The 23,293-nt window shown below is 43.6% G+C and overlaps 1 protein-coding gene and 1 non-coding gene across 4 annotated transcripts in view; one reads left to right on the plus strand and one right to left on the minus strand.

The window, feature by feature from the left end:
* The window catches only part of FAT1 (FAT atypical cadherin 1), a 143,237-nt gene that overhangs the window by 10,466 nt on the left and 109,478 nt on the right, over nucleotides 1-23,293 (plus strand). For all 3 annotated transcript variants that reach the window (XM_012452810.2, XM_064369577.1, XM_064369576.1), the window contains one exon: nucleotides 6,209-9,491. In XM_012452810.2, the coding sequence (XP_012308233.2) occupies nucleotides 6,227-9,491 (3,265 nt within the window). In that variant the 5' untranslated portion in view covers nucleotides 6,209-6,226. Of the gene's footprint in view, nucleotides 1-6,208; nucleotides 9,492-23,293 lie in introns of those variants that run through there.
* Nucleotides 12,068-12,128, minus strand: LOC135272097 (U7 small nuclear RNA). Its single transcript, XR_010340199.1, has one exon. It is a non-coding gene; the product is annotated as a U7 small nuclear RNA (small nuclear RNA).

Raw genomic sequence — 23,293 nt, forward strand, 5'->3', positions numbered from 1 at the left:
CAAACACCACATGTTCTCACTCATAGGTGGGTGTTGAACAATGAGAACACACGGACAGGGGAGGGGAACATCACACACTGGGGTCTGTTGTGGGGTGGGGAGGTTGGGGAGGGATAACATTGGGAGAAATGCCTGATGTAGGTGACGGGGGGATGGAGGCAGCAAACCACCATGGCATGTGTGTACCTATGCAACAGTCCTGCAAGATCTGCACATGTACCCCAGTACCTAAAGTGTAATAAAACAAAATAATATATATAGCATTTAACAGAGCTGATGTGTTGTGTGATGCAGTGACCCACATAATGTCCTGTCTCTGTGGCATGTGAAACCCATCTTGAGACTTGAGCTTGAGGTCATCTAAATACTTGAATATATGCAGTTAGTTACCTTCTCAGCACAGGGGCCGTGCTCTGTTTTGTGAAGAATGTGCAGTCACAGTCATTGAAGCATTTTACGTGAGAGTCTCCCTAATGAAGAATATGAAGATATTCTGATTTTTACTGTAAAAGTTATTTTTCTCCCGTATTTATAGATTTTTCAGAGATCTGTGCTAAAGATATTTAAACTTTGGACTGGGAGCCCTCCCTCAAGGCTGAACTAAGTAAACACTCTTTGTTTTTGCTTTGGAAAATGCATTTTAGAAATCCTAAATTACAGTGAGTTTAAGTAGTGTGATGACCTTCTAAATATCAAACAAATACAGCCCTTGGCTCCAATGGTCTTTGGAGTTTAATTTCCATAAGCATGGAGTCTAGGTGATAAGGTCCTTTTTAGATGAAATGGTGTTGGAGTCTTCCCCGCCTTCAGCTTTCCTGTTTGTTTTACATAAGAGTCACAGCCATTGTTTTGATCAGGGTGGCTTTTATAGTGAAACCTGAGTTCATGGTTCTTGCGTACATTACTGCAGGATTCACAGTATCTCCCCAAAAGTCTATTTTTTCATATAACAATTTATTCTAATCACAATAGCATTCTGTTAGCCAAGTTTGCAGAGTACATGCAGGGTTTTCAAAGGTCTCAGTTACGAATTCGGTCCACAAGTCCGCCCCGGCTGTAATGTGTCCCATGAGAAGTGGTGAGTAGGATGTGGAAGGTAATTGGGTATTTGGGAATCCAGTTGGGGATGAGCGGGTGGATGCAGGGGCCACCCGCTGGATGGGCCCACCCCACCCAGGATGGTGGGACTGGGCACCTGGGACGCCACGGAAGAGAGCAGCCATGGCACTCGAGGTGTTGGGCATGCCCCACGTGTCTGGGGGGATGAAAGGGCGCCAGAACCTTCCAGCAGGGGGATGGAGTGGGGAGCAGCATGACGCATTGGGGAGTATTTATGGGCTGGCTCCAGGTTAGGCTTCAGGGCTGCACACGCATATTTATTTACTCACTGTTTCTAACCACACAACTGCGTCACCTCAGGGGCCGCCATCTCCCCTGTCAGGCCCTCCCACTTGGGCCCTTCAAATCTCGGAGCTCTGTTCTTGAATTTTTTCTCTTCTGCCTGCTCTCTTCCTTGGCGATCTCATTCAGTTTTGTGGTTTTAAATGCCATCTTTCATATTCTGACAACTCAGGTTTGTATCCGCAGGCTGAAGTCTCCCACCTATCTGCCTGCCCACTCGCAGTCTTTGCTTGGACAGCCGGTAGCTGTTCCCACCCTGCCCTGTCCAAAAGTGACCTCCTGGTCTGTTCTCCAGGCTGTTCCTCCTCCTGTGTCCCTCTCAGTTCCTGGCCCGCTTCTTCTCTTTGCTCAGCAGTCTGTGACGTTTTCTGTGGTACTGCTGGCTCCTCCTTTCCCTCCCGCTCCCACTCCCGGGCCTCAGTGAATCTTGAAGTAGATTCAGAATCGAGCCTCGCCCGGCCCTGCTGTGTCCTCACCAGCCGGCCCTCCTCTGTGTTGTTGCCACAGCCCCCGGCCGCTCTGCTCACCCTCCAGCTTCCGCCCTGGCTGCCCGTGGGCTTTTCTGTTTTACTTAGATCAAGGCACTCCTCTGTTCAGCATCATCTGGGGAGTTTCTCATTTGATTGATTTATAGTAAACTCTCAAAATCATCCTTTATCCATGAGTCCATACTGATCTTAAGATTCAGGCCGGGTGCAGTGGCTCACACCTGTAATCGGAGCAGTTGGGAGGCCGAGTTGGGTGGATTGCTTGAGCATGGTGTTTGAGACCAGCCTGGGCAACATGGTGAAACCCCGTCTCTACAAAAAAATACAGAAATGAGCCAGGCATTGTGGTAGTCCCTGAGTATCTGAAATTCTGTCTAAATCTGTAGGCACAACTGTAGTACCAGCTACTCAGGAAGCTGAGATGGGAGCCTGGCGAGGTCAGGGCTTCAGTGGGCTGTGGTCGTGCCACTGTACCCCAGTCTGGGTAAGAGGGTGAGACCCCGCCTCAAAAAACAAAAATTGAATAAATACATAAATAGGGGAAGATAGACAAATCAACTTCGTAGAAGAATGCGAAATATTTTGGGTAGCAAAACTTTCTACCTCTTAAGCATGGGCTGCGTGTAGTGACTTCCTTACAACGAATATAGTTCAGGAACGGAGTGAAAGTAACTTACTGTGAAGAAACCTGATAGACACTACCTCAGTCACGTAGTTAGGGTCCGCGTCAACGTCGATAAATGGGGTTGATTTTATCCCATGATGTGGTGTGATGGAAATGACATTCTGCCTCTGTGGATTTCCTCCCGAAAGCATAACTCTAGTCTAATCATGAGAGAAACATCTGATTGAGGGACAGCCTACGAAATACCTGACTAGTACTTCTTGAAATGGTCAAGATCATTAAAAGCAAGGACGGTCTGAGAAATGTACATTCCAGAGGAGCCTTAGCAGGTGTGACAGCTAAATGTAAGGGAGTGTCTTGGGTGGGATGCTGGGATGGAGAGAGGGTCTTGGTAAAATCTGAGCAAATCTGAGTCAAGTATATGGGCTTCAGTGAATGAGGATGCATGGGTGCTGGTTCGTTAAGTTGTATCAAGTATAATGTACTAAGTGAGATGTTAACCGTAGGGGAAGCTCTCTTTGCAGCTTTTCTGTAAGTCTAAAAGCATTCCAAAATAAAGTTTATTTTTTAAAAAGAACCTGCTTCGTGACAGTTTCTCTCCCAGGATGTGCCCCGGCCTTACCGCTGTCCCACAGCCTCTGTGCTCCAGCCACGTGGTCTCTTTCTTGCTTCCCTAATTTAGTGCTTTTGTGCTGATGGTGACTTCGTGCTCTAGAGGATGTTTGGCCATGTCCGGAGAGAGAGATGTTTTTAGTTATCACAACCAGGTGATGAGGGAGATGCCACAGGCCTCTAACTGGTGGGGACCGGGAATAACACTGACCACTCTGCATTGCCCCAGAGAACCTAAGAGTTTCTGCCCAGCATGTCGCTAGTGTAAGCGCTGACCCTTTGAATTGAGAGTTCCCTCTTTTCCTTCAGGCTCCTGACCCTGGTCTCTCTCTGCCCTGTTTTACTTTTCTCCTTAGCACTTAATTATCAGCACCAGATACACTCTGTTTACTTGTCTGTCTGTTTCTGGCCAGGAAATGTATTTTGCCTCAGGACTTGTTAATTTGATTCACTTTTGAATCCCTAGCACCTAGAACTGCACCTGATACATAGTAGATGCTTATTAAATGTGTAAAAGGAATTAATTAATGAGAGGGGTGAATGAATGATAAAGATAATGCATACTCATGCAAAAAAATTCATAGTAGAGAAAAATGCCACTGTAATCATTCCCACAGCTACCTGTTTCTCTGCTGGTTCTCGAGAAGTTACCACTGTTAACAGTTGCTTGTCTCTCTAGAATTTTCTGTCCATTTTTAAGTATATCTGTGGGCACATTTTATCTGCCCCCTTCTCCTCTTTTTTTAAGCAAACATAAATAGGATCAGCTTACTTTTTCCAGCTAATATATCTAGACATATGTCAACATATAGAGTGCTATCTTGCCTTTTTAATGGCTGCATGATACTTTATATGTAGAATTAAGCAAAAATACTTTAAGTACTTGCAATAGAATCCTGTATAATACTTTGTTGTACAGTGGATGATGGTAAAAATGTCTCCTAAAACATGTGTCTCCTAAAACAAAAGGCACTGCTTGCTAAACATCATCTACGTATTTTTTTTTTTTAAGCTGGGAGTCTTGCTCTGTCGCCCAGGCTGGAGTGCAGTGATGCGAACTCGGCTCACTGCATCCTCTGCCTCCTAGGTTCAAGTGATTCTCCTGCCTCAGCCTCTGGAGTAGCTGAGATAACAGGCATGCTCTACCACACCCTGCTGATTTTTGTATTTTTAGTGGAGATGGGGTTTCACCATGTTGGCCAGGTCAGTCTTGAACTTGTGAGCTCAATGGATCCGCCTGCTTTGGCCTCCCAAAGTGCTGGGATTATAGGTGTGCCTCACTGCCCTGCCTCTTTATATGTGTTTTTATTTCTAGTTGGTAAATCCCTTGGGATTGGGATCTTTGTCTTTTATTCTTTAACACCATGCAAGGTTCTGTCTAATAAGGTTCACCATACCCGTGGGTTGAATTGAATTTTTCATTTGTTTTGATAAAGTTACAAGATTATTTCATAATATTCAGATTTCCCTGAGTATTAGAACTGTTAATTAAATGGAGATACTTAAAGAGATAGTTTTAGGAGAAAATTGTTTTCTTATTTTGTTTAAATGATAATTGTTCTCCTAGAAGCCAAAAATCTTTCTAATTTCTGACTTTTATCTGGAGAGGAGAAGGCGTCATAGCTAAAGAACAAGTTAGGGCCAGCTTGAACGTGATTCAATATCAATTAAGCTTTAATTGCTTTAAGCCTATCAGGTCTTTTTTCCCCCTAAGGCAATGACTTATGGGGCAGAGTTGGCAGTAGCTAAGTTAAGATACTGTAAATTAATGTTGCTGTACAAATTTCAACTGGGCTGTCAAGTCCACCCTCCAGTTTGCTAGTCGTTTACCTCTGGTGGCATTCACATTTTGTGAATATTGATTTGAGAGTTACTTTGCAAGATTACGGTGCTGTCTTCTACCAACAGTGCTGGGGCGTTTTGTGAAGCTGCATTGATTTACAAGATGAATTTGTTGGCGAAGGGGAACAGTTGATCTGAAAATAACCGTCCTGGTTCTCTGGCCAGACCTCGGCCCTGTGGACTTCGCCCACCATCGCATTTGTTAAAGGCAATGATTTCTTCATTTCTTCAGTTTCCCTCTCCTTCCCCAGTCACCCAGGGACTCTCCTGTAGGGTCTGCTAGCATGCTTATTAATACGTTGATTGACCCTTCATGTGTGTTATCTTAGAAGAGTTAGCTTTTGTGTGTGTGTCTTGTCTTCTCATGGAGGGCCCCTGGGTGACAGGTGATTTGGTCAGATAGGAGACATTCTGTGAACAACTGGTTGTTGACAGCCATGGTGATAAAACATTGATATAGTTGGTAAGATTTGCTTCACTGACTTAGGAAGAACGCCTTTTGATACCAGGCTGCTGAATTCTGGTTTTTCTTCTGTAAATTGCCTTTCTTTGGGGCTCATGTTGGTGATAAGTATCAGACTTGATGATGTAATTATTTTAATGCTTTTAAGTCATTATGTAGAGCTAAATGAGACAATAAACCCTTATATTATGTAGGGAGTGAACTTTACCATTCTTACACAGAAATGGTTTCAGGATAAATTTTGAAATGAGATTACTAGCTGTTGTTATGGGGCGTCATGTAAAACCACTGTTGGGTTTGTTTTTCCCTGAATTAGTTGTTAGAAGTTATGCATTCTCACAGTACTCTATAGGGGCATTCAGTTTTCCAGCTTTTGATCATTTAATTCCTTGTATGTAAGGAAATGTAAACAATGTTGTTACTTAACTTTTTAACAGTTACTTATATTTGCCTTAAAGATTCAAGTATAAAAATGTAACTTGGTTATTACAGTTAGTAGTCTTTAATTCGATACTCTGATTTTTGAGTCATTGAAATGTGAAAGGTAGGAGGTTGTTAGAAAATGAAAAGGAAGTTTTTCTTAAGTTTAGTAATTCTAGACATGTTACAAGAATGTTGATACTTATATTGGAAAACATGAAAAAAACCCAAAACTGTTGCATTTATTTATATTCCATGTGTATGGAAAATATTTTTTTAATGAGAGGTTTAAAACAATTTACACACTTCGCTTGTTTTATTTCCCTGAAGTAATGATTCTGATGTCTTCTGTTTCAGATTCCTGAGAGTTGAGCAATGGGGAGACTTTTGGCCTTGCTTCTGCTTCTGCTCCTCCTCCGCCAGCATTTTGGAGCCAGCGATGGAAGCCAAAGACTCGAACAGACTCCTCTACAGTTTACACATCTCCAGTACAATGTCACTGTGCATGAGAACTCTGCGGCCAAGACTTACGTGGGGCATCCCGTCAAGATGGGTATTTACCTTACAGATCCGTCGTGGGAAGTAAGGTACAAAATTGTCTCCGGAGACAGTGAAAACCTGTTCAAAGCTGAAGAATACATTCTCGGAGACTTTTGCTTTCTAAGAATAAGGACCAAAGGAGGAAATACAGCTATTCTTAACAGAGAAGTGAAAGACCATTATGCACTGATAGTGAAAGCAGTTGAAAAGAATACTAACGTGGAGGCCCGAACGAAGGTCAGGGTGCAGGTGCTGGATACAAACGACCTGAGACCGCTGTTCTCACCCACCTCATACAGCGTTTCGTTACCGGAAAACACAGCCATAAGGACCAGTGTTGCAAGAGTCAGCGCCACAGACGCAGACATAGGAACCAATGGGGAATTTTACTACAGTTTTAAAGATCGAACAGATATGTTTGCTATTCACCCAAGCAGTGGTGTAGTAGTGTTAACTGGTAGGCTTGATTACCTGGAGACCAAGCTCTATGAGATGGAGATCCTCGCTGTGGACCGAGGAATGAAACTGTATGGGAGCAGTGGCATCAGCAGCATGGCCAAGCTGACGGTGCACATTGAGCAGGCCAATGAATGTGCTCCCGTGATAACAGCAGTCACATTGTCACCGTCAGAACTGGACAGGGACCCAACATACGCGATTGTGACCGTGGATGACTGTGATCAGGGTGCCAATGGTGAGATAGCGTCTTTAAGCATCGTGGCAGGTGACCTCCTTCAGCAGTTCAGAACTGTGAGGTCCTTTCCGGGGAGTAAGGAATATAAAGTCAGGGCCATTGGTGGCGTTGATTGGGACAGTCATCCTTTTGGCTACAATCTGACGCTCCAGGCTAAAGATAAAGGAACTCCTCCCCAGTTCTCTTCTGTTAAAGTAATTCACGTGACTTCTCCACAGTTCAAAGCTGGACCAGTCAAGTTTGAAAAGGATGTTTACAGAGCAGAAATAAGTGAATTTGCTCCCCCCAGCACACCTGTGGTCATGGTAAAGGCCATTCCTGGTTATTCCCATTTGAGGTATGTTTTTAAAAGTACACCTGGAAAAGCTAAATTCAGTTTAAATTACAACACTGGTCTCATTTCCATTTTAGAACCAGTTAAAAGACAGCAGGCAGCCCAGTTTGAACTTGAAGTAACAACAAGTGACAGAAGAGCCTCCACCAAGGTCTTGGTGAAAGTCTTAGGTGCAAATAGCAATCCCCCTGAGTTCACCCAGACAGCATACAAAGCTGCTTTTGATGAGAATGTGCCCGTTGGTACTACTGTCATGAGCCTGAGTGCCGTAGACCCTGACGAGGGTGAGAACGGGTACGTGACGTACAGTATCGCAAATTTAAATCACGTGCCATTCGTGATTGACCATTTCACTGGTGCTGTGAGTACCTCAGAAAACCTGGACTACGAACTGATGCCTCGAGTTTATACTCTGAGGATTCGTGCATCCGACTGGGGCTTGCCGTACCGCCGCGAAGTCGAAGTCCTTGCTACAATTACTCTGAATAACTTGAATGACAACACACCCTTGTTTGAGAAAATAAACTGTGAAGGGACAATTCCCAGAGATCTAGGTGTGGAAGAGCAGATAACCACGGTTTCTGCTATTGATGCAGATGAACTTCAGCTGGTACGGTATCAGATTGAAGCTGGAAATGAACTGGATTTGTTTAGTTTACACCCCACCTCTGGGGTGTTGTCATTAAAGCAGTCTCTGATGGACGGCTTAGGTGCAAAGGTGTCTTTTCACAGCCTGAGAATCACAGCTACAGATGGAGAAAATGTTGCCACACCGTTATACATCAACATGACAGTGGCTGCCAGTCGCAAGCCGGTAAACTTGCAGTGTGAAGAGACTGGTGTTGCCAAAATGCTGGCTGAGAAACTCCTGCAAGCAAATAAATTACACAGCCAGGGGGAGGCCGAGGATATTTTCTTTGATTCTCACTCTGTCAATGCTCACGTACCACAGTTTAGAAGTACTCTTCCGACTGGTATTCAGGTAAAGGAAAACCAGCCTGTGGGTTCCAGTGTGATTTTGATGAACTCCACTGACCTTGACACTGGCTTCAATGGAAAACTGGTCTATGCCATTTCTGGAGGAAATGAGGGTAGTTGCTTCATCATTGACATGGAAACAGGAATGCTAAAAATTTTGTCTCCACTGGACCGTGAAACAACAGACAAATATACCCTGAATATTACTGTGTATGACCTTGGGATACCCCAGAAGGCCGCGTGGCGTCTTCTAGATGTCGTGGTTGTAGATGCCAATGATAATCCACCCGAGTTTTTACAGGAGAGCTATTTCGTGGAAGTGAGTGAAGACAAGGAGGTACATAGTGAAATCATCCAGGTTGAAGCCACGGATAAAGACCTAGGGCCCAATGGACGTGTGACATACTCAGTTCTCACAGACACAGATATGTTTTCAATCGACAGCACAACCGGTGTTGTTAAAATCGTGCAGCCTCTGGATCGCGAAGTCCAGCCTGTGCACTACTTAAAGATTGAAGCCCGGGATCAAGCCAGAGAAGAGCCCCAGCTGTTCTCCACTGTAGTTTTGAAAGTATCACTAGAAGATGTTAATGACAACCCACCTAAATTTATTCCACCTAATTATCGTGTGAAAGTCCGAGAGGATCTTCCAGAAGGAACCGTCATCATGTGGTTAGAAGCCTACGATCCTGATTTAGGTCAGTCTGGGCAAGTGAGATACAGCCTTGTGGACCACGGAGAAGGGAACTTCGATGTGGATAAACTCAGTGGAGCGGTTAGAATTGTACAGCAGCTGGACTTTGAGAAGAAGCAAGTGTATAATCTCACTGTGAAGGCCAAAGACAAGGGAAAGCCCGTTTCTCTGTCTTCCACTTGCTATGTTGAAGTTGAGGTTGTTGACGTAAATGAGAACTTGCACCCACCCGTGTTTTCCAGCTTTGTGGAAAAGGGGACAGTGAAAGAAGATGCCCCTGTTGGTTCATTGGTCATGACGGTGTCGGCTCACGATGAGGACGCAGGAAGGGATGGAGAGATCCGATACTCCATTAGAGATGGTTCTGGTGTTGGTGTTTTCAAAATCGGCGAAGAGACAGGTAAATATGTTTTTATTGCTCTCGTTTGATACTGTCTTCCATTTTTTATTTTTTATTTTACTTTTTTTACCACCTGCCCTGTGACAGCTCCTTCACAATTCCCGGTTGCTCTTTGGGCTCTGTATAGAAATGCATGTGGATGTTTTTTGGCCTGGCTGCTGTATGTAGGTGTGTTTATTTGTAGTAAGCCACGAAGATGGAAAGAAAAGGGCCGGAATAAATAACTGGCGTCAAGTGAGTAAAAGCACAGGGACACACTGAAATCGTTACCACTGATTCTGATCTCCAGATTTGTAGTCTGTCATCAGAAGCGCCATTATGGTTTTGTTGTAGCTTTGAGAAACCTTCCCAGCATTTTTCAGTCAGTGTATTTGCAGGCTCGTACTTAGAACCACTACTGCTGTCATCTGGCATACCAGTCAGAGGTTGCTGCACACCTGCAGAATTATCCAGTGCCCACAGAGATGATGTGCTAATAAAACTTCTGCAGTGTGATCTTGACTTAGTACCTCGTCTAGGTTTTGATGGAGAGGTGGGGGCAGGGTAGTGGCATATTGAACTGAAAAGACCTGGCTTGGAAGGAATCCTGGCCCTTCTAGTTGATAATCGATGATCTTGGACAAGCGAATTGCTTCTTACCGCTAACTTTCCCCTCTTATATGGGGACACTTAGAATTACTGCAAGGTTTAAGTGAGGATAAAGTGAAGTAACATGGGGAAACCCTAACGTGTGTTAGGTTTATTGATGGTAGCAGTGCTTTGTTATAATACTGAAGGTTCTGAAACCGGGACCTCCCAGGCAGCGGTTTAAGCTAGAATGTGCGTGTTTTGCACTTTGTACACACCTTAGTCTTGCTGTACAGATACTGTAGTTACATGTCACTGTGACCGGATAGAGTGTGAGTTTTCCAGGGTAGGCTTTAGCTCCTGCATCTTCTCTCTGTTGGCACCTAGCAAAAAGTGCCTGGCACACAGAAGCTGTTCCATAAGTGTTAAAAAACTAAGTGAGGAAATTAATGAATGTGTTGGCTTTTAATGTCCTGCCCTCTGAGAATGATAGTGGAAACAGACACAGGATAATCATAGCACTCATCAGCAATAGGTGGGGCTCAGTTTATTTACTAATCTCATCCATGTGTACTTTACAAATCTGTGCATTTTAAAAGGGACCTTTTAAAAATTACATTTAACTTTATATATTCAGGAATACCGCACACAAAAAAAACCCAAAAAAGTCTTCAATCAACACTCACCCTGGGACCCATGCCCACATTTAATAGGTGTGTAGTGCATGAAAAAATGTAACTATTGTTTAGAAATTATTTTGGGCTGGGTGCTACGGCTCATGCCAGTAATTACGGCACTTTGGGAGGCGCAGCTGGGAAGATTGCTTGAGGCCAGGAGTTTAAGACCAGCCTGGGTAATAGCAAGACCTCATTTCTACAAAAAAAAAGCTGGGCTGGTGGCACACCTGTAGTCCCCAGCTACTTGGGAGGCTGAGGTGGGAGGATGGCTCGAGTCCAGGAGGTTGAGGCTACGGTGAGCTGTGACTGTGCCATTGCACTCAAGCCTGGGCAACAGAACTAGACTCTGTCTCAAAAAAAAAGTTATTTTGGAGGTTGTAATATATTTTTGTGCTTTTATTAATGCAAGGCATTCTTTTTCTTTTGGTTACATGCCACTAGCATGTGGCATATTTATTAAGTCTACAGACTACACATCACTATCTAAAATACCCATAATAAGTTTGTTTCAAGAGAAGATAGCAAAATCAGCAGCATTTGATAATCATCTGAAGAGTAGAATGTCTTTTTGTCATACTGTCCAATATGTTAGAATTTTCAGATAGTTTCAACATAGAAAAGTACCCCACATTTAATAACTGAAGCTGAATGAAACTGTTTTTGTAAAATTTTTGAAGAAGTTATTTCTACTTTTTTTTTCTTCTCCAGAGTAGATTTCAAAAGAACTGTTACAAGTTAAAGTTGAGACAGAAATGGAACTTTTAAAATCTTAATTTGAATTCTTTTCTTACTTTACATGAACATTGCCTTTTGGGTTTTTTCTTTCAAGTGAAGAGTATTTTTATTTTGCTTTTTAAGGAATCATTTAGAAACTAGTATTTTTCACCTATAAATTTAAGAAATTGGGTTATTTTTACTACCAGGAAAAAAAAAATGAGGAAACAAGCAAGGAAACGCGGTGGTGTCCCAGAATGGGTTTATGAGCATTTCTGGAGCCAAGGGCAGTGCCAGAGCTTCCAGCAGTCATTCAGTGGGCGGGGGTGGGGGGTGGGGGGGGGGAGAGGTGCTGCGATTATGGGTAGGGGGATTGGTAAGTCTGTAAGAAATGGTTATACAGTTGTGTAAATACTGAGATTTAAAGGTGAGAGAGAAGCTGGGAATTTGTAGGTCATTTATTCTGTGGTCCTTGCTTTACAGAGAAAATAAGTAGTATACAGTAGATTTATGTTTAATGCTTTTGAAAATGAATAAAAGTGATAGCATAATATTTATACATTGGGCCTTGTATTCATTGCAAGATATATATATATATTTTTTGGGAGGGGAGGTAGTGGGGGCTTTCCGGCAAAAACCGGAAAGCCTGCTAGACAAATTCTAAAGAGCTGTAACACTTACAAAATATATTTTTGGCAGGAGAACTATCAGCCCAAGTTATTGCAGAGATTCCTGGCAGGACAGTTGGTATCACAGTGTAGAGCTTCTTTAGGGAAGAATCAGTATATTTTGTTGGCTAAAATTAAGACATGCTAATTGTTCGCTTGGAGTGTTCTTAACTAATTTCTAGGCCACAGCGGAAGTGTGGAAAGATGTGTGTCAGGTGAAGAAACGGAAGGGCAGTTCGGGGACACCTGTGGGGCCCGCCAGAGACCACGTTACAGCTCAGTGTGCGTTGGAGTTTGCCTGGCTCGGGCTGGGCTGCTGCTTGGCTGGATCGTCACTCTCCTCTCATTGCCCGTTTCCCCCAGGCTCTGACTTTGCCTAACCTGGGCGCATTTAATATTGGGCTAATTAATATGAGCCTGTGCAGAAGTGCTGTGGCCCTGGGGACCAACAGCCTGTCCACGTTAACTGGTTGCTTCTTGCCTTTGACTTAAAGTTATTCTTGTTGGTTATTATAACCAAAAATTTTTTTTTTGAGATGGAGTCTCGCTCTGTCGCCAGACTGGGTGCAGTGGCGCAATCTCGGCTCACTGCAGCCTCCGTTTCCCGGGTTTAAGTGATTCTCCTGCCTCAGCCTCCTGAGTAGCTGGGATTACAGGCACACATCACCATGCCCGGCTAATTTATTTTTTTTGTTTTTAGTAGAGATGGGTTTCACCATGTTTTGCAGGGTGGCCTCAATCCCTTAACCTCATGATCCACCCACCTTGGCCTCCCAAAGTGCTGGAATTACAGGCATGAAACACTGTGCCCTGCCTCTAACCAAATTTTTGTCATGTTTTACCTATTTCAGCCTTGTCTAATATGTGTATCATTTATATACGTTTCACAGAACGGAGAACCTATCCAGCAAGCTGAATTTAGTTCTATTTTAAGAGCTTTCCTTTTCTTCTTTTCAAATCTGGTTAAATTGGAAACATCCTCTGAAAAGTAGTTTTCTGTTTTTGTAGAAGCAGAAATTCTGTGGCTACCTAAAATCTGTCACCAAATGGACAGTCCTGTTAGCTCTGTGTTTTGTACATGTTTTGCAAATGGCTTTGCAGCGAGAGAAAGTGTAATGGCAGAGGGAGGATGGCTGGCGTGGACTCCTGCAGGTCTGGCTGTATCATCTGCCTTCCTGGAGAGGCTTCTGGGTGTTGGTGAACTGTTCTGACAGATCCATGCCACACGACTGCCCTTTCATATGACGTTTGGAAGTTATTTGGAAAGTCGGTCTTTAGTTAGAGAGTCAGTCTCCAGAGCTCTAATTAAGATTCTCCCTCTCAAATTGCTCTCCGTAAGATCTACAGTGAGGATTATAAAGTAGATTTAACAAAAATGTTTAGTGGAGTAAATACCTTTGAAGCATGTGTGATTTCACGTTCAGGGTTTGGTTTGCCTGACATGCTTCTCAGCATCCGGCTGCCTTTTGTACCTCAGGTGCGTTCTCTGTTGTCTTGGAAGCTTCAACAGGTTTTCCTGGAATTTAAGCAGAATAGAATCTGGAGCATCGCTTCCGTGGGGGTGTGGAATAAAATCGACTTAGTGTTTGTAGCTGATGGGTACGTACCAAGTTAATTATTACTTGAGCACCAAAAAAATGCTGCAGCTTTTTGTTAATATTTAAAACTAAGGTAATGTCTAGAAATATACCTGGCCAGAAGATTTTGTAGCGGTTGTTAAAAGAAGTTTGTGTTGAAGTGGTGTTGTCTGTTCTCTGCTGTGTGTATTATGTACAGGATGCCCTGAAATGTGTTTCACCTTCAGTCTGGAGTAACTTCGTTCCATTTTTGGTTGTTACAATACAAACCAGCCCAGGAAGAGCGTTTCCCCTTCTGACTCTACTTATTTGGGGTTACCCTGTTTTTTGTTAAGATAAGAGCAGATTTCTAAATATGTTAGTGCCATGTTACTTTTAGAATCCCAATCCTGGTTTCAGGATTGAAATTTACGTTTTGATGAAAAGACTGGGAGTGAATTAATATGGAAGTACAGCTGTTGTCACAAGAGAAGTCAGCATTCATGAAATCTGGGAGGGGAGATGAGGACATTTTTCTTAAGAGAGAATGGCTGCATTCACACGATGGGATGGGGAGAGTGTTGGGGCGCCCTTCCTGTGTCACCTCTTTGGAGGTCGGCTCCCGGCCTCCCCAGTTAGGTGGACACAAGGTGAGGGCATGTCTTCGGTGCAAGCAGAAGGGCATTCCGGCCCAGGCTAGGCTGATTGCTGACCTCAGTCAGGGAAAATGTTTCCGGAGCTTCTGTGTGGTTCTGCAGAACTCTGAATATTTCAACTATTTATTATTCATTCAAGTGAACCCTTTTCCTGATTTACAGGAGGATATTTTACATACACCCTAGGACCCCTGTTCCTGCTGCATGTCCTCTTGTGACAGGAGATGGGATGTGGAGGAGGCTGATGGCCGGGGAGATCCTGACTAAAGGGTCTGCAAGTGGCTGAGAGCTGGTGGCCACTGGAAGCCTGGCCTGCCCTGGTGGGACCCAATACCACTGTGGGAGCTGGGGCTAGAATTCCTGGCAGCAGGAACTTCCATAGAGACTGGTGGGAGGCCTGGGTAGGGAGTTAAAAAATGTGCTGGTGAAAGGGCTTTTGTGTTGCCGGCTCCTCCCTGAAGTGGCGGCAGCTGCTGTCCCCTTCGCTCTTTTTGTTCTCTTCCTAGGAAAGCTTAAGAGAAAAGAAACTTACTTCCCAACCACAGGGAGACTGAAAGTTGCGTTTTGGCAGAAATGGTGTTACCAGAGTGTGCTATTGCTGTGTTCTAGGATGATAAACTTGTGTGTGTGTGATTCTGAGTCAAGGCAGGGCATGGTAATAATTTCTACCAGGGAAGGGATCCTTCTTTGAAGCAGGAAGATTTTAAGATGGAAATAGGATCTAGTAGAAATCCTAAGGAAATTCCCTTAAAGAAGACAGAGACTCAGCTTTTTTTTTTTTTTTAGTTTTTTGTATTATATTTAACATGTTGATGCTTTAACTACTGACTGAGCAAGTCCAGTCTGGAAAGGCCCTGGGATGTAGAACTCAGGATTGTGACTCAAGGCCTTCCATGTCATGGATCGCCGTGTGACGATGCTGTACAGTGCTGGGATGTAATTCTCAGCCGTGTGCAGGGGCCAGGACCTGGAGGTGTGAGGTGGAAACAGCTTATGTCAGACAGGCTCACTTTGTCCTCATGCTGTCAGTGGTGATGACACTGGTGATGAGCGTCAGTGTAATACCCGGACACTGAGTGTCACGGCCGGGTACTGTGCCCAGCATGCTGTGTATGCCAGTCCATTTAATTCTCACAACCACCAGGTGAACTCTGCCACCCCTGCGTGACAGGAGGAAATGTGTATGAGAGGTTAAGCAATCTGCCCAAGACTTCTTCGGTGCTATTCTCACTCTTTTTTTTTTTTTTTTTTTTGAGATGGCGTCTTGTTCTGTTGTCCAGGCCGGAGTGCAGTGGTGCGATCTTGGCTCCCTGCATCCTCCACCTCCTGGGTTCAAGCAGCTCTCTGCCTCAGCCTCCCAAGTAGCTGGGATTATAGGCACCTGCCACCACACCAGGCTAATTTTTTGTATTTTTAGAAGAGAAGGGGTTTCATCATCTTGGCCAGGCTGGTCTTGAACTCCTGACCTCGTGATCCACCTGCCTCGGCCTTCCAAAGTCCTGGAATTACAGGTGTGAGCCGCCGCGCTCAGGTCCTCTCTTTTAAGAGTGATCTACAGATGCTGTAAGGGAGGCTATTCAAAAACTACTAGTTAAGTGGGTTTCTGTGCTAAGCTGGGTTGGGCCCGGCTGGAGAATTGAGTCCTAGATGCAAGGCTTGGTGCTAAAGGAGTCTTGAATGGAAGAATTTTCCAGCATTTTTACTCTGAATGACATGTTGCTATTCAGCACAATTAGGAGGACAGGATTTTGAATTCCATTGCGGCGGCATTAAACAAGATCATTCGAGCGAAGGTGTGGGTGAATCCAGGCGAGTGCTGGCAGATGCACCAGTGTCGTGTTTGTGTTCGCAATCAGGAAAGTATGATTGCAAACACAAATTAAAAAGTACGTGATAATTTAACTGTATTCTTACCACTGGTAAGCTTTTTCTTCTTAATCATCAGTAAAAATGCTGCCTGTCCAAACTGGACAGGCGGTTAATTGTTTGAAGGCTTTCCTAGTGGCAGCCAGGTTTTAGGTGGTGGGTAGGGTCCCAGCTAACCTTCAGAGGCAGCGTCACGCCCACACAGCCAAAGCTAACCTGATTAGTACCTCCCTCCAAGTCCAGTTCCATGAGGCCATCAGCCCCGTACATTGTCCACCTTGGTGCCTGGGCAGCAGCAGCTGTCCTCCTGCCGTCTGGTACACGATGAGAAAGCTTGAGCAAGCGTACTCACCATCCCTTCGCTGGGGAAGTGTGTTGTGTTCTAAGGATGTTTAAGGATTGGGTGTTCGTAATTTGTTGAATGGCCTGTGTATAGAGGCTTAATGTTCACTTAATATCTGGTCTCTTCTTTCCATATTACTTACCATGTACAACTATGAAAATTGACAAGATTTTAAACTTTAGTGTTCATTTAAATGTTGGAGTTTTTCTTATCATTTGGTTCCCATTGTTTTTACTTTTTGGATTATTTTAGTTCCTAGGGCTGGATTTGTCAGGTTTTTGTTTATTAGTGTGTGTTTTATGTACTGTGTTGTTTTGCAGTTACCTTTATGGCATTTTTCTTTTTAAACAGCAGACCATGTGGGTTATAAATAGTGCGTGTTCACCATACAAGACATAGTGCCACAAAGCACAATCTTTTATGTCTTTGTTACTAGGAATAAATGGACTTGGAATGATTGCCGTTCAAGGGCACATGCCTGGACTTGTGGAAGTGGCAGTTCTCCAGTTTCACAGCAGTGATAGTAAGTCTAGGAAGCTATTCACATGTATACTTCGAGGGCCAGTCTTATCAATTCACTTGCCTTGCCAGTTAAGCAATCCCGTATCTCCTTAGAATATCTGATATCCTATTGAACTGGTTCCATTGCTGGGTCTCCAAGTGGCTCAACCTGTTGAATGGGATTCTTTACAATGTCTTACTTATTTCATGTTGGGGAGAGTCTACTAATACAGTCTTTTAGTTTTAAACCAATTGGTTTTTTAAAAAATAAAAGTTACTAAGCTATTTGTGTAGTTTCTAAAGACTTCTTTCTAGTTTGTGATAATTTAACCATATTCTTATCACTGGTAAGCTTTTTCTGCTTACTCGTCATCAGTATGTAATTATAGTTAATGTTTAGTGAGTACTTGCTGTGTGCAAGCCCTGTTTTAAGCTCTCTACATAGACTGTCTTGCTCTTTACATGACTGTCCAGCTCATTAGATTCTCACAGTAGTTAGTAAAATTAGTTGGTGGTATACTCTGTTCCTGTAGTGCATGTCTGTGCTCAGTGATGGAAATTATGATGCACACCCAACTTTGTGCTGTTGGATTTTGAAATACTCTGTTGCATTTTTTTAAAAAGTGCGGTGCAAGTGGATGCTGAATTTTGAAATACTCTGTTGCATTTTTTAAAAAAAGCAGTGCAGTGCAAATTGATGTGTTTAAAGTATGATGCCTTAGAAGGTATTCTAATAATACAGACATGATTCTTGAGACAAGGTGTTCCGTCTGTCACAGAGCCCTCCTTAACCCATTTCCCTGTCTCCCGTTGCGCAGAGCCCAGTCCCACCTTAGCATTGCCCCAACAGGCATCCCCGCTCTCCCAGTTACCCTCACCCGTGCTTCCCTCATTGGCTCCTGAGCGACCCTGGTGCTTCAGCCCCTGTCCCGTGCACCCCTCCACCCCTCTGTGCCTTGTCGATTTCTGTCTACCTGCCTTTGGGCACACTTTGGTCGGCTCATATTATCTCTTGTAACTCTGCTTAATAAAGCTTTCTTGACAAGCTGTCTTCATTACGTGGAACTAATTCCTTCCTTCTATGTACTTAAAAATATTATTGCAGTGTGACTCTAGTATCATTGTTCATTTGCACATTTACACACTCTTTTCCTCTTGGTTGTCAGCTCTTTGTGGGTGCCTTCTAAGTCTTTTAATGCTGGAATTATGTCACAGGTGCTCAGTGAATAATGCTAGGGTGGCCTGGTAAACCGTCATGGGCTCTCCTGGGAAATGTTTTCTTAGAGCCAGGTCATCTTTGCTTCTCTCTGCTGTGGGGGGCACACTCTATATGTCCTTTCGTTGTAGCCTGACTCAGCGTGCGGCTTGTCTGTGACTTGAATCTGTCTCCATGAGACTCAGGGACAGAGTCCAGCATGATCCTCTCTCTTCCCTCTTCTGAGCATGGTGCCTCATAGCGCAGTAAGTGGCCCTTGCTTGTTCTCCGAGCAAATAGGTTGTAACATACCGTAATTGTAGTTGTGAAGGTGAGCAAAGCTTCTTTTCTGCCACCCTGGACACCTGTTTGTAGGCCTCCAAAACAGTGGTTCTTAATGGTTTTGGCCTCATGGAAATGTTGAGAATCTGTTGAAGTTGTGTATTCTTTGTTCAGAGAGACAGTGAGTTGGTTCAATACCATGGGTTTCAGTGAAGTGCGGAACCTGTGTTCATGGACCACCAGTGTTCTTGGATGCCTGGGTTTGAGGTCCTCCGTTCTAGAGGTTCCAGAGGGGTCAGTCCTCACAAATTCTCACAAAGGAGGACCAGCAGGTAAGGATAATGGTGATAACGATGACAATGGTGGTAGTGATGCCTTACAACCTGCAGGTATTTGCTCATACATTATATGCTGCTAAATCTAATATAGAAATATAACCTGCTGTGTAAAAATCATTATAAATGAGCTAGATAAACTTTTACAATGGACAGATCGCTTTTCTATATATTTGTACATGTGCCTGAAATGATTTAGGAGAAACGTCATTCAAGGCTCTTTCCAAGTGAAATAACCTCTAGTTGTTTACACACCTGTTTTGTCAGATGTTCTGCCTCCCCATTGAGGTATACAACACAAATAAAATACATAGAGTAAATAGCATGCAGCCATTCCTCGGTGAACACAGGGAATCGGTTTCCACACTGCCCGTGCACACCCACACCTGTGCACACTGAAGTCCCGCAGCCTACCCTCCACAGATACTGCAGTTTCGCGTGCTGTGAACACTGGATTTTTGATCTGCCTTCAGTTGAAAAGAATTCATGTGTAAGTGGACCTGTGCAGTTCAAACTCATGTTGTCCACAGGCCATCGGGATTCTTATTTAAGTTAAGCAGTTTTCTAGGCATGCTTTAGTTTTGCCAGTTTACCATGGAACACCCTTGTTGTCACACCACTGGTATTCCTTTACTTCTTAAGGTAATCTGTCAGGAAACTCAGGCCTCTAATAATAAAGTTAGCTTCCTTGGCTGACACAAGTTTTATTTATTTATTTATTTACTTACTTACTTACTTACTTACCGAGACAGAGTCTCACTCTGTCGCCCAGGCTGGAGTATAGTGGTGCAATCTCGGCTCACTGCAACCTCCGCCTCCTGGGTTCAGCGATTCTCCTGCCTCAGCCTCCCGAGTAGCTGGGATTACAGGCATGTGCCACCATGCCTGGCTAATTTTTGTATTTTTAGTAGAGATGAGTTTTCGCCATGTTGGCCAGGCTGGTCTTGAACTCCTGATCTCCAGTGATCTGTCCACCTTGGCTTCCCAGAGTGCTGGAATTACAGGTGTGACCCACTGCTCCTGGCCCAGAATTTTTATTTAAATGCACCTGCAGTATGCTTTTTGACCTCTATGGAAAAATAGCCCTGCCATGTGTTCTTAGTTAAAAGATTCTCCAAAATGCATTTGTGGGTCCTGGTTTGCTTTTAGCTTTCTGTTATTTTTTTGTTTGCCTCTTTATTCTTAGGGCTGCTTGTCATTAGGCTGTCTCTGACAACTGTGTTCGTCTTATCACAGTGCTTGGCACACGGCTGGTACTGAGTAACTGCTTATATGGGGGTGTTCATCTTTTAATAGAGCTGCACATGTTTGTCATGTGATGCTATTCTTTTGATTTGTTGCCCAGCTGAAGGTGTTTACATATTTAAGTGAAAAAAGGTGAGTTTGTCGTGTAAATACCAAGTTAGTTTGTTGGTTGAGGCAACAGAATGGAAATCAGTTATTTTTTAAGGCTCTAAAAATTTTTTAAAGGAAGTTTTTTCTTAATAGTGTGATAAGCTTATTTAAAAGATGGAAGCTGATGAGGAAAGCATGAACATGAGTAATATCCATATTTGGTTTTAATTGGCTTAATGTTGGTTTCAGAAAGAAGTCACACTAAATATCAGATCTACAGAGGATAAAGTGTAGAGTTTAAGGTCAGTGATTTTTGAAATACGTGTTCTACGGCGCCATGGCTCACACCTATAATCCCAACACTTTTGGGAGGCAGATGTGGGCAGATCATCTGAGGTCAGGAGTTCGAGACTAGCCTGACCAACATGGTAAAACCCTGTCTCTACCAAAAATACAACAATTAGCTGGGCTTAGTGGCACACACCTGTAGTCCCAGCTGCTCCAGAGGCTGAGGCAGGAGAATTGCTTCAACCTGGGAGGTGGAGATTGCAGTGAGCTGAGATTACACCACTGCACTCCAGCCTGAGGGACAAGAGCGAAACTCCGTCTCAAAAAAAAAAAAAAAAAAAAAAAAAATTATTTTAGCATATTTAAAAAATCTGCTTTTGTCATTTGACTTCCACCAGAATCTAAGCTTCTTGAGGGGTGAAATGTGCCTCTGTTCCTGTCTGTATCACATGCTTAGGAGCTGAGCCTGGCAGACAGGCATCCAGCCAACACTTGCTGAATGTGTAAAATTTAAAATTGAGATGGATTGTAACAATATTAAAGGGAAACACTTACCTAAATACTATTGTTGGGAAAAACCTTTTAAATTTGTTCTTTTTAATGTAGTTAAGGCTGTTCATCCACTTGAGACAACCTCTTTTCCATACCTTCCAAAATTACAAGAATAAGAACAATTAAACCGTTCAGTAACAGTGCAGATTCCTTGTTTCTGTTTTGCCTTATCTAGAAGCAGCCTCATTTGTGAGATTGAGTATCTAAATTCTGAGGCTTTCCAGGTGAATATACCTGAGTTACACATTGTGTTCTTGGGCTGTAGAGTAGTGATATTGCCTATATCATCCTTCTGGATTGAAAAGTATTTCTTTTAAATGTAAAAGATGAGTATCCATTATTCAGCAAAAACTTGAACTCTAAAAAACGTTCAGAGCCGGGCGCGGTGGCTCAAGCCTGTAATCCCAGCACTTTGGGAGGCCGAGGCGGGTGGATCACGAGGTCAAGAGATCGAGACCATCCTGGTCAACATGGTGAAACCCCGTCTCTACTAATACAAAAAAAAAATTAGCTGGGCACGGTGGCGCGTGCCTGTAATCGCAGCTACTCAGGAGGCTGAGGCAGGAGAATTGCCTGAACCCAGGAGGCGGAGGTTGCGGTGAGCCGAGAACGCGCCATTGCACTCCAGCCTGGGTAATGAGCGAAACTCCGTCTCAAAAAAAAAAAAAAAAAAAAAGTTCAGATTAGTAAATCTATTTTTGTTAGTATCATTATTGATGAATTTCTTAAAACTTAAGGAAATAATTACTTTTAGAGATTCAGATGATTTTTGAAACTGTTGGTTTTCTGGATTCAATTGAGCACACCCATCTGTCCTTTGAAAAAGCCTGTTTTGTATTTTTGTTTTATTTTTGTTTTGAGATGGAGTCTCGCTCTTTTTCCCAGGCTGGAGTGCAATGGCATGATCTCTTTTCACTGCAACCTCTGCCTCCTGGGTTCAAGCGATTCTTCTGTCTCAGCCTCCCAAAGTAACTGGGATTACAGGCGCCCACCATCATAACCGGCTAATTTTTATATTTTTTATAGAGATGGGGGTTTCACCATATTGGCCAGGCTGGTCTTGAACTCCTGACCTCAGGTGATCTGGCTGCCTCGACCTCCCAAAGTGCTGAGATTACAGGCAAGAGCCACTGTGCCCGGCCTGTTTGTATTTTAAGTGTCTTGGTTACTTCTGTTGATAGGTGCAGTATACTTACAAGCAAACCCTTTCAAAGCCTGGTTGAATAATGGGGGGATATTTAGTGACTGGACTATTTAAGAAAATAATATGTAGGTAAACTAAAAGTAGTTTTCTTATTTTAGTAACTATATCTAAGTAAAAGTTTTTTAGAAGTCATTTGTTCTTTGTCTACTTTCTTGCTTCTTAGGAACTCTGATTCTAAACCTTCCACTCATATAAATAGAAAATTAGCAGTAGCTAGTTCAGTTATCTTCATTATTCTAATTTAAAAGTAGCTCTTTAGGATGATTAAAGGGAGGAAAGGAAAGGAAACGGTTGTGGAAGTTGTTCACTGTGTATTTGAGTAAAAATCTGCTCATAACAAGTTGTGTTTGAGAGAGGCTGAGTGTTTTGAGAAATGGGGAGATGGCGATTGGTTAGATGAGAAGCAAGTTGAATTTGGGAGAGGGTGAGCACTGTGAGGAAGGCGGGGGATATTGGTGGTTAGGTTAGATGAGAGGCAGGTTGAGTTTGGGAGAGGGTGAGGGTTGTGAGGAATGGGGAGATGGTGGTTAGGTTCGATGAAATAGATGAGAAACTCAAGTGGAATAAGTCTAGGCAAATCCAGAGCTGAACTGCAGTGTTTTATTGTCTTTGGGCCAGTGTTAAGTGTGGTGAAGGAAATAGCAGAGAATGGTACTTGGCCTTTTGTTGGGAAACAGACCATCCTAAAACCTCGTAGCTTAGAGCAGCCTCTGCTTACTTGGGTCACAGTTCTGTGGGTGGGCGATTTGGGCTGGGCTCAGCTGGGTGTTTCCTTGGCCGTTTTCCATGGGCTGACTCATGTTTGATCAGTTGCTGTGGAGCTTGAAGGCCCTACCTCTGGGTGTTGGCTGGGTGTTGGCTCCTAGGCCCTGCGTCTGTCACAGTCTGGCCGCCTGTCCTGGACTCATTCACGTGGTGGTCTCAGGGTTCCGGGAGTTCAAGCAAAGCAGCACATCCTCTGGGCCAAGGCTCAGAACTCATCCACTGTCTTCTCCCTCGTGCTATGAGGCAGGTGGTTCATTCAGCTGCAGGTGGGGAAGTAGGCTACCTTGCTGAGAGGAGT

Source organism: Aotus nancymaae, unplaced genomic scaffold (genome assembly GCF_030222135.1).
Source record: "Aotus nancymaae isolate 86718 unplaced genomic scaffold, 86718_ANA_hifiasm-v0.15.2.pri h1tg000006l, whole genome shotgun sequence".
NCBI classification, from domain to species: domain Eukaryota; kingdom Metazoa; phylum Chordata; class Mammalia; order Primates; family Aotidae; genus Aotus; species Aotus nancymaae.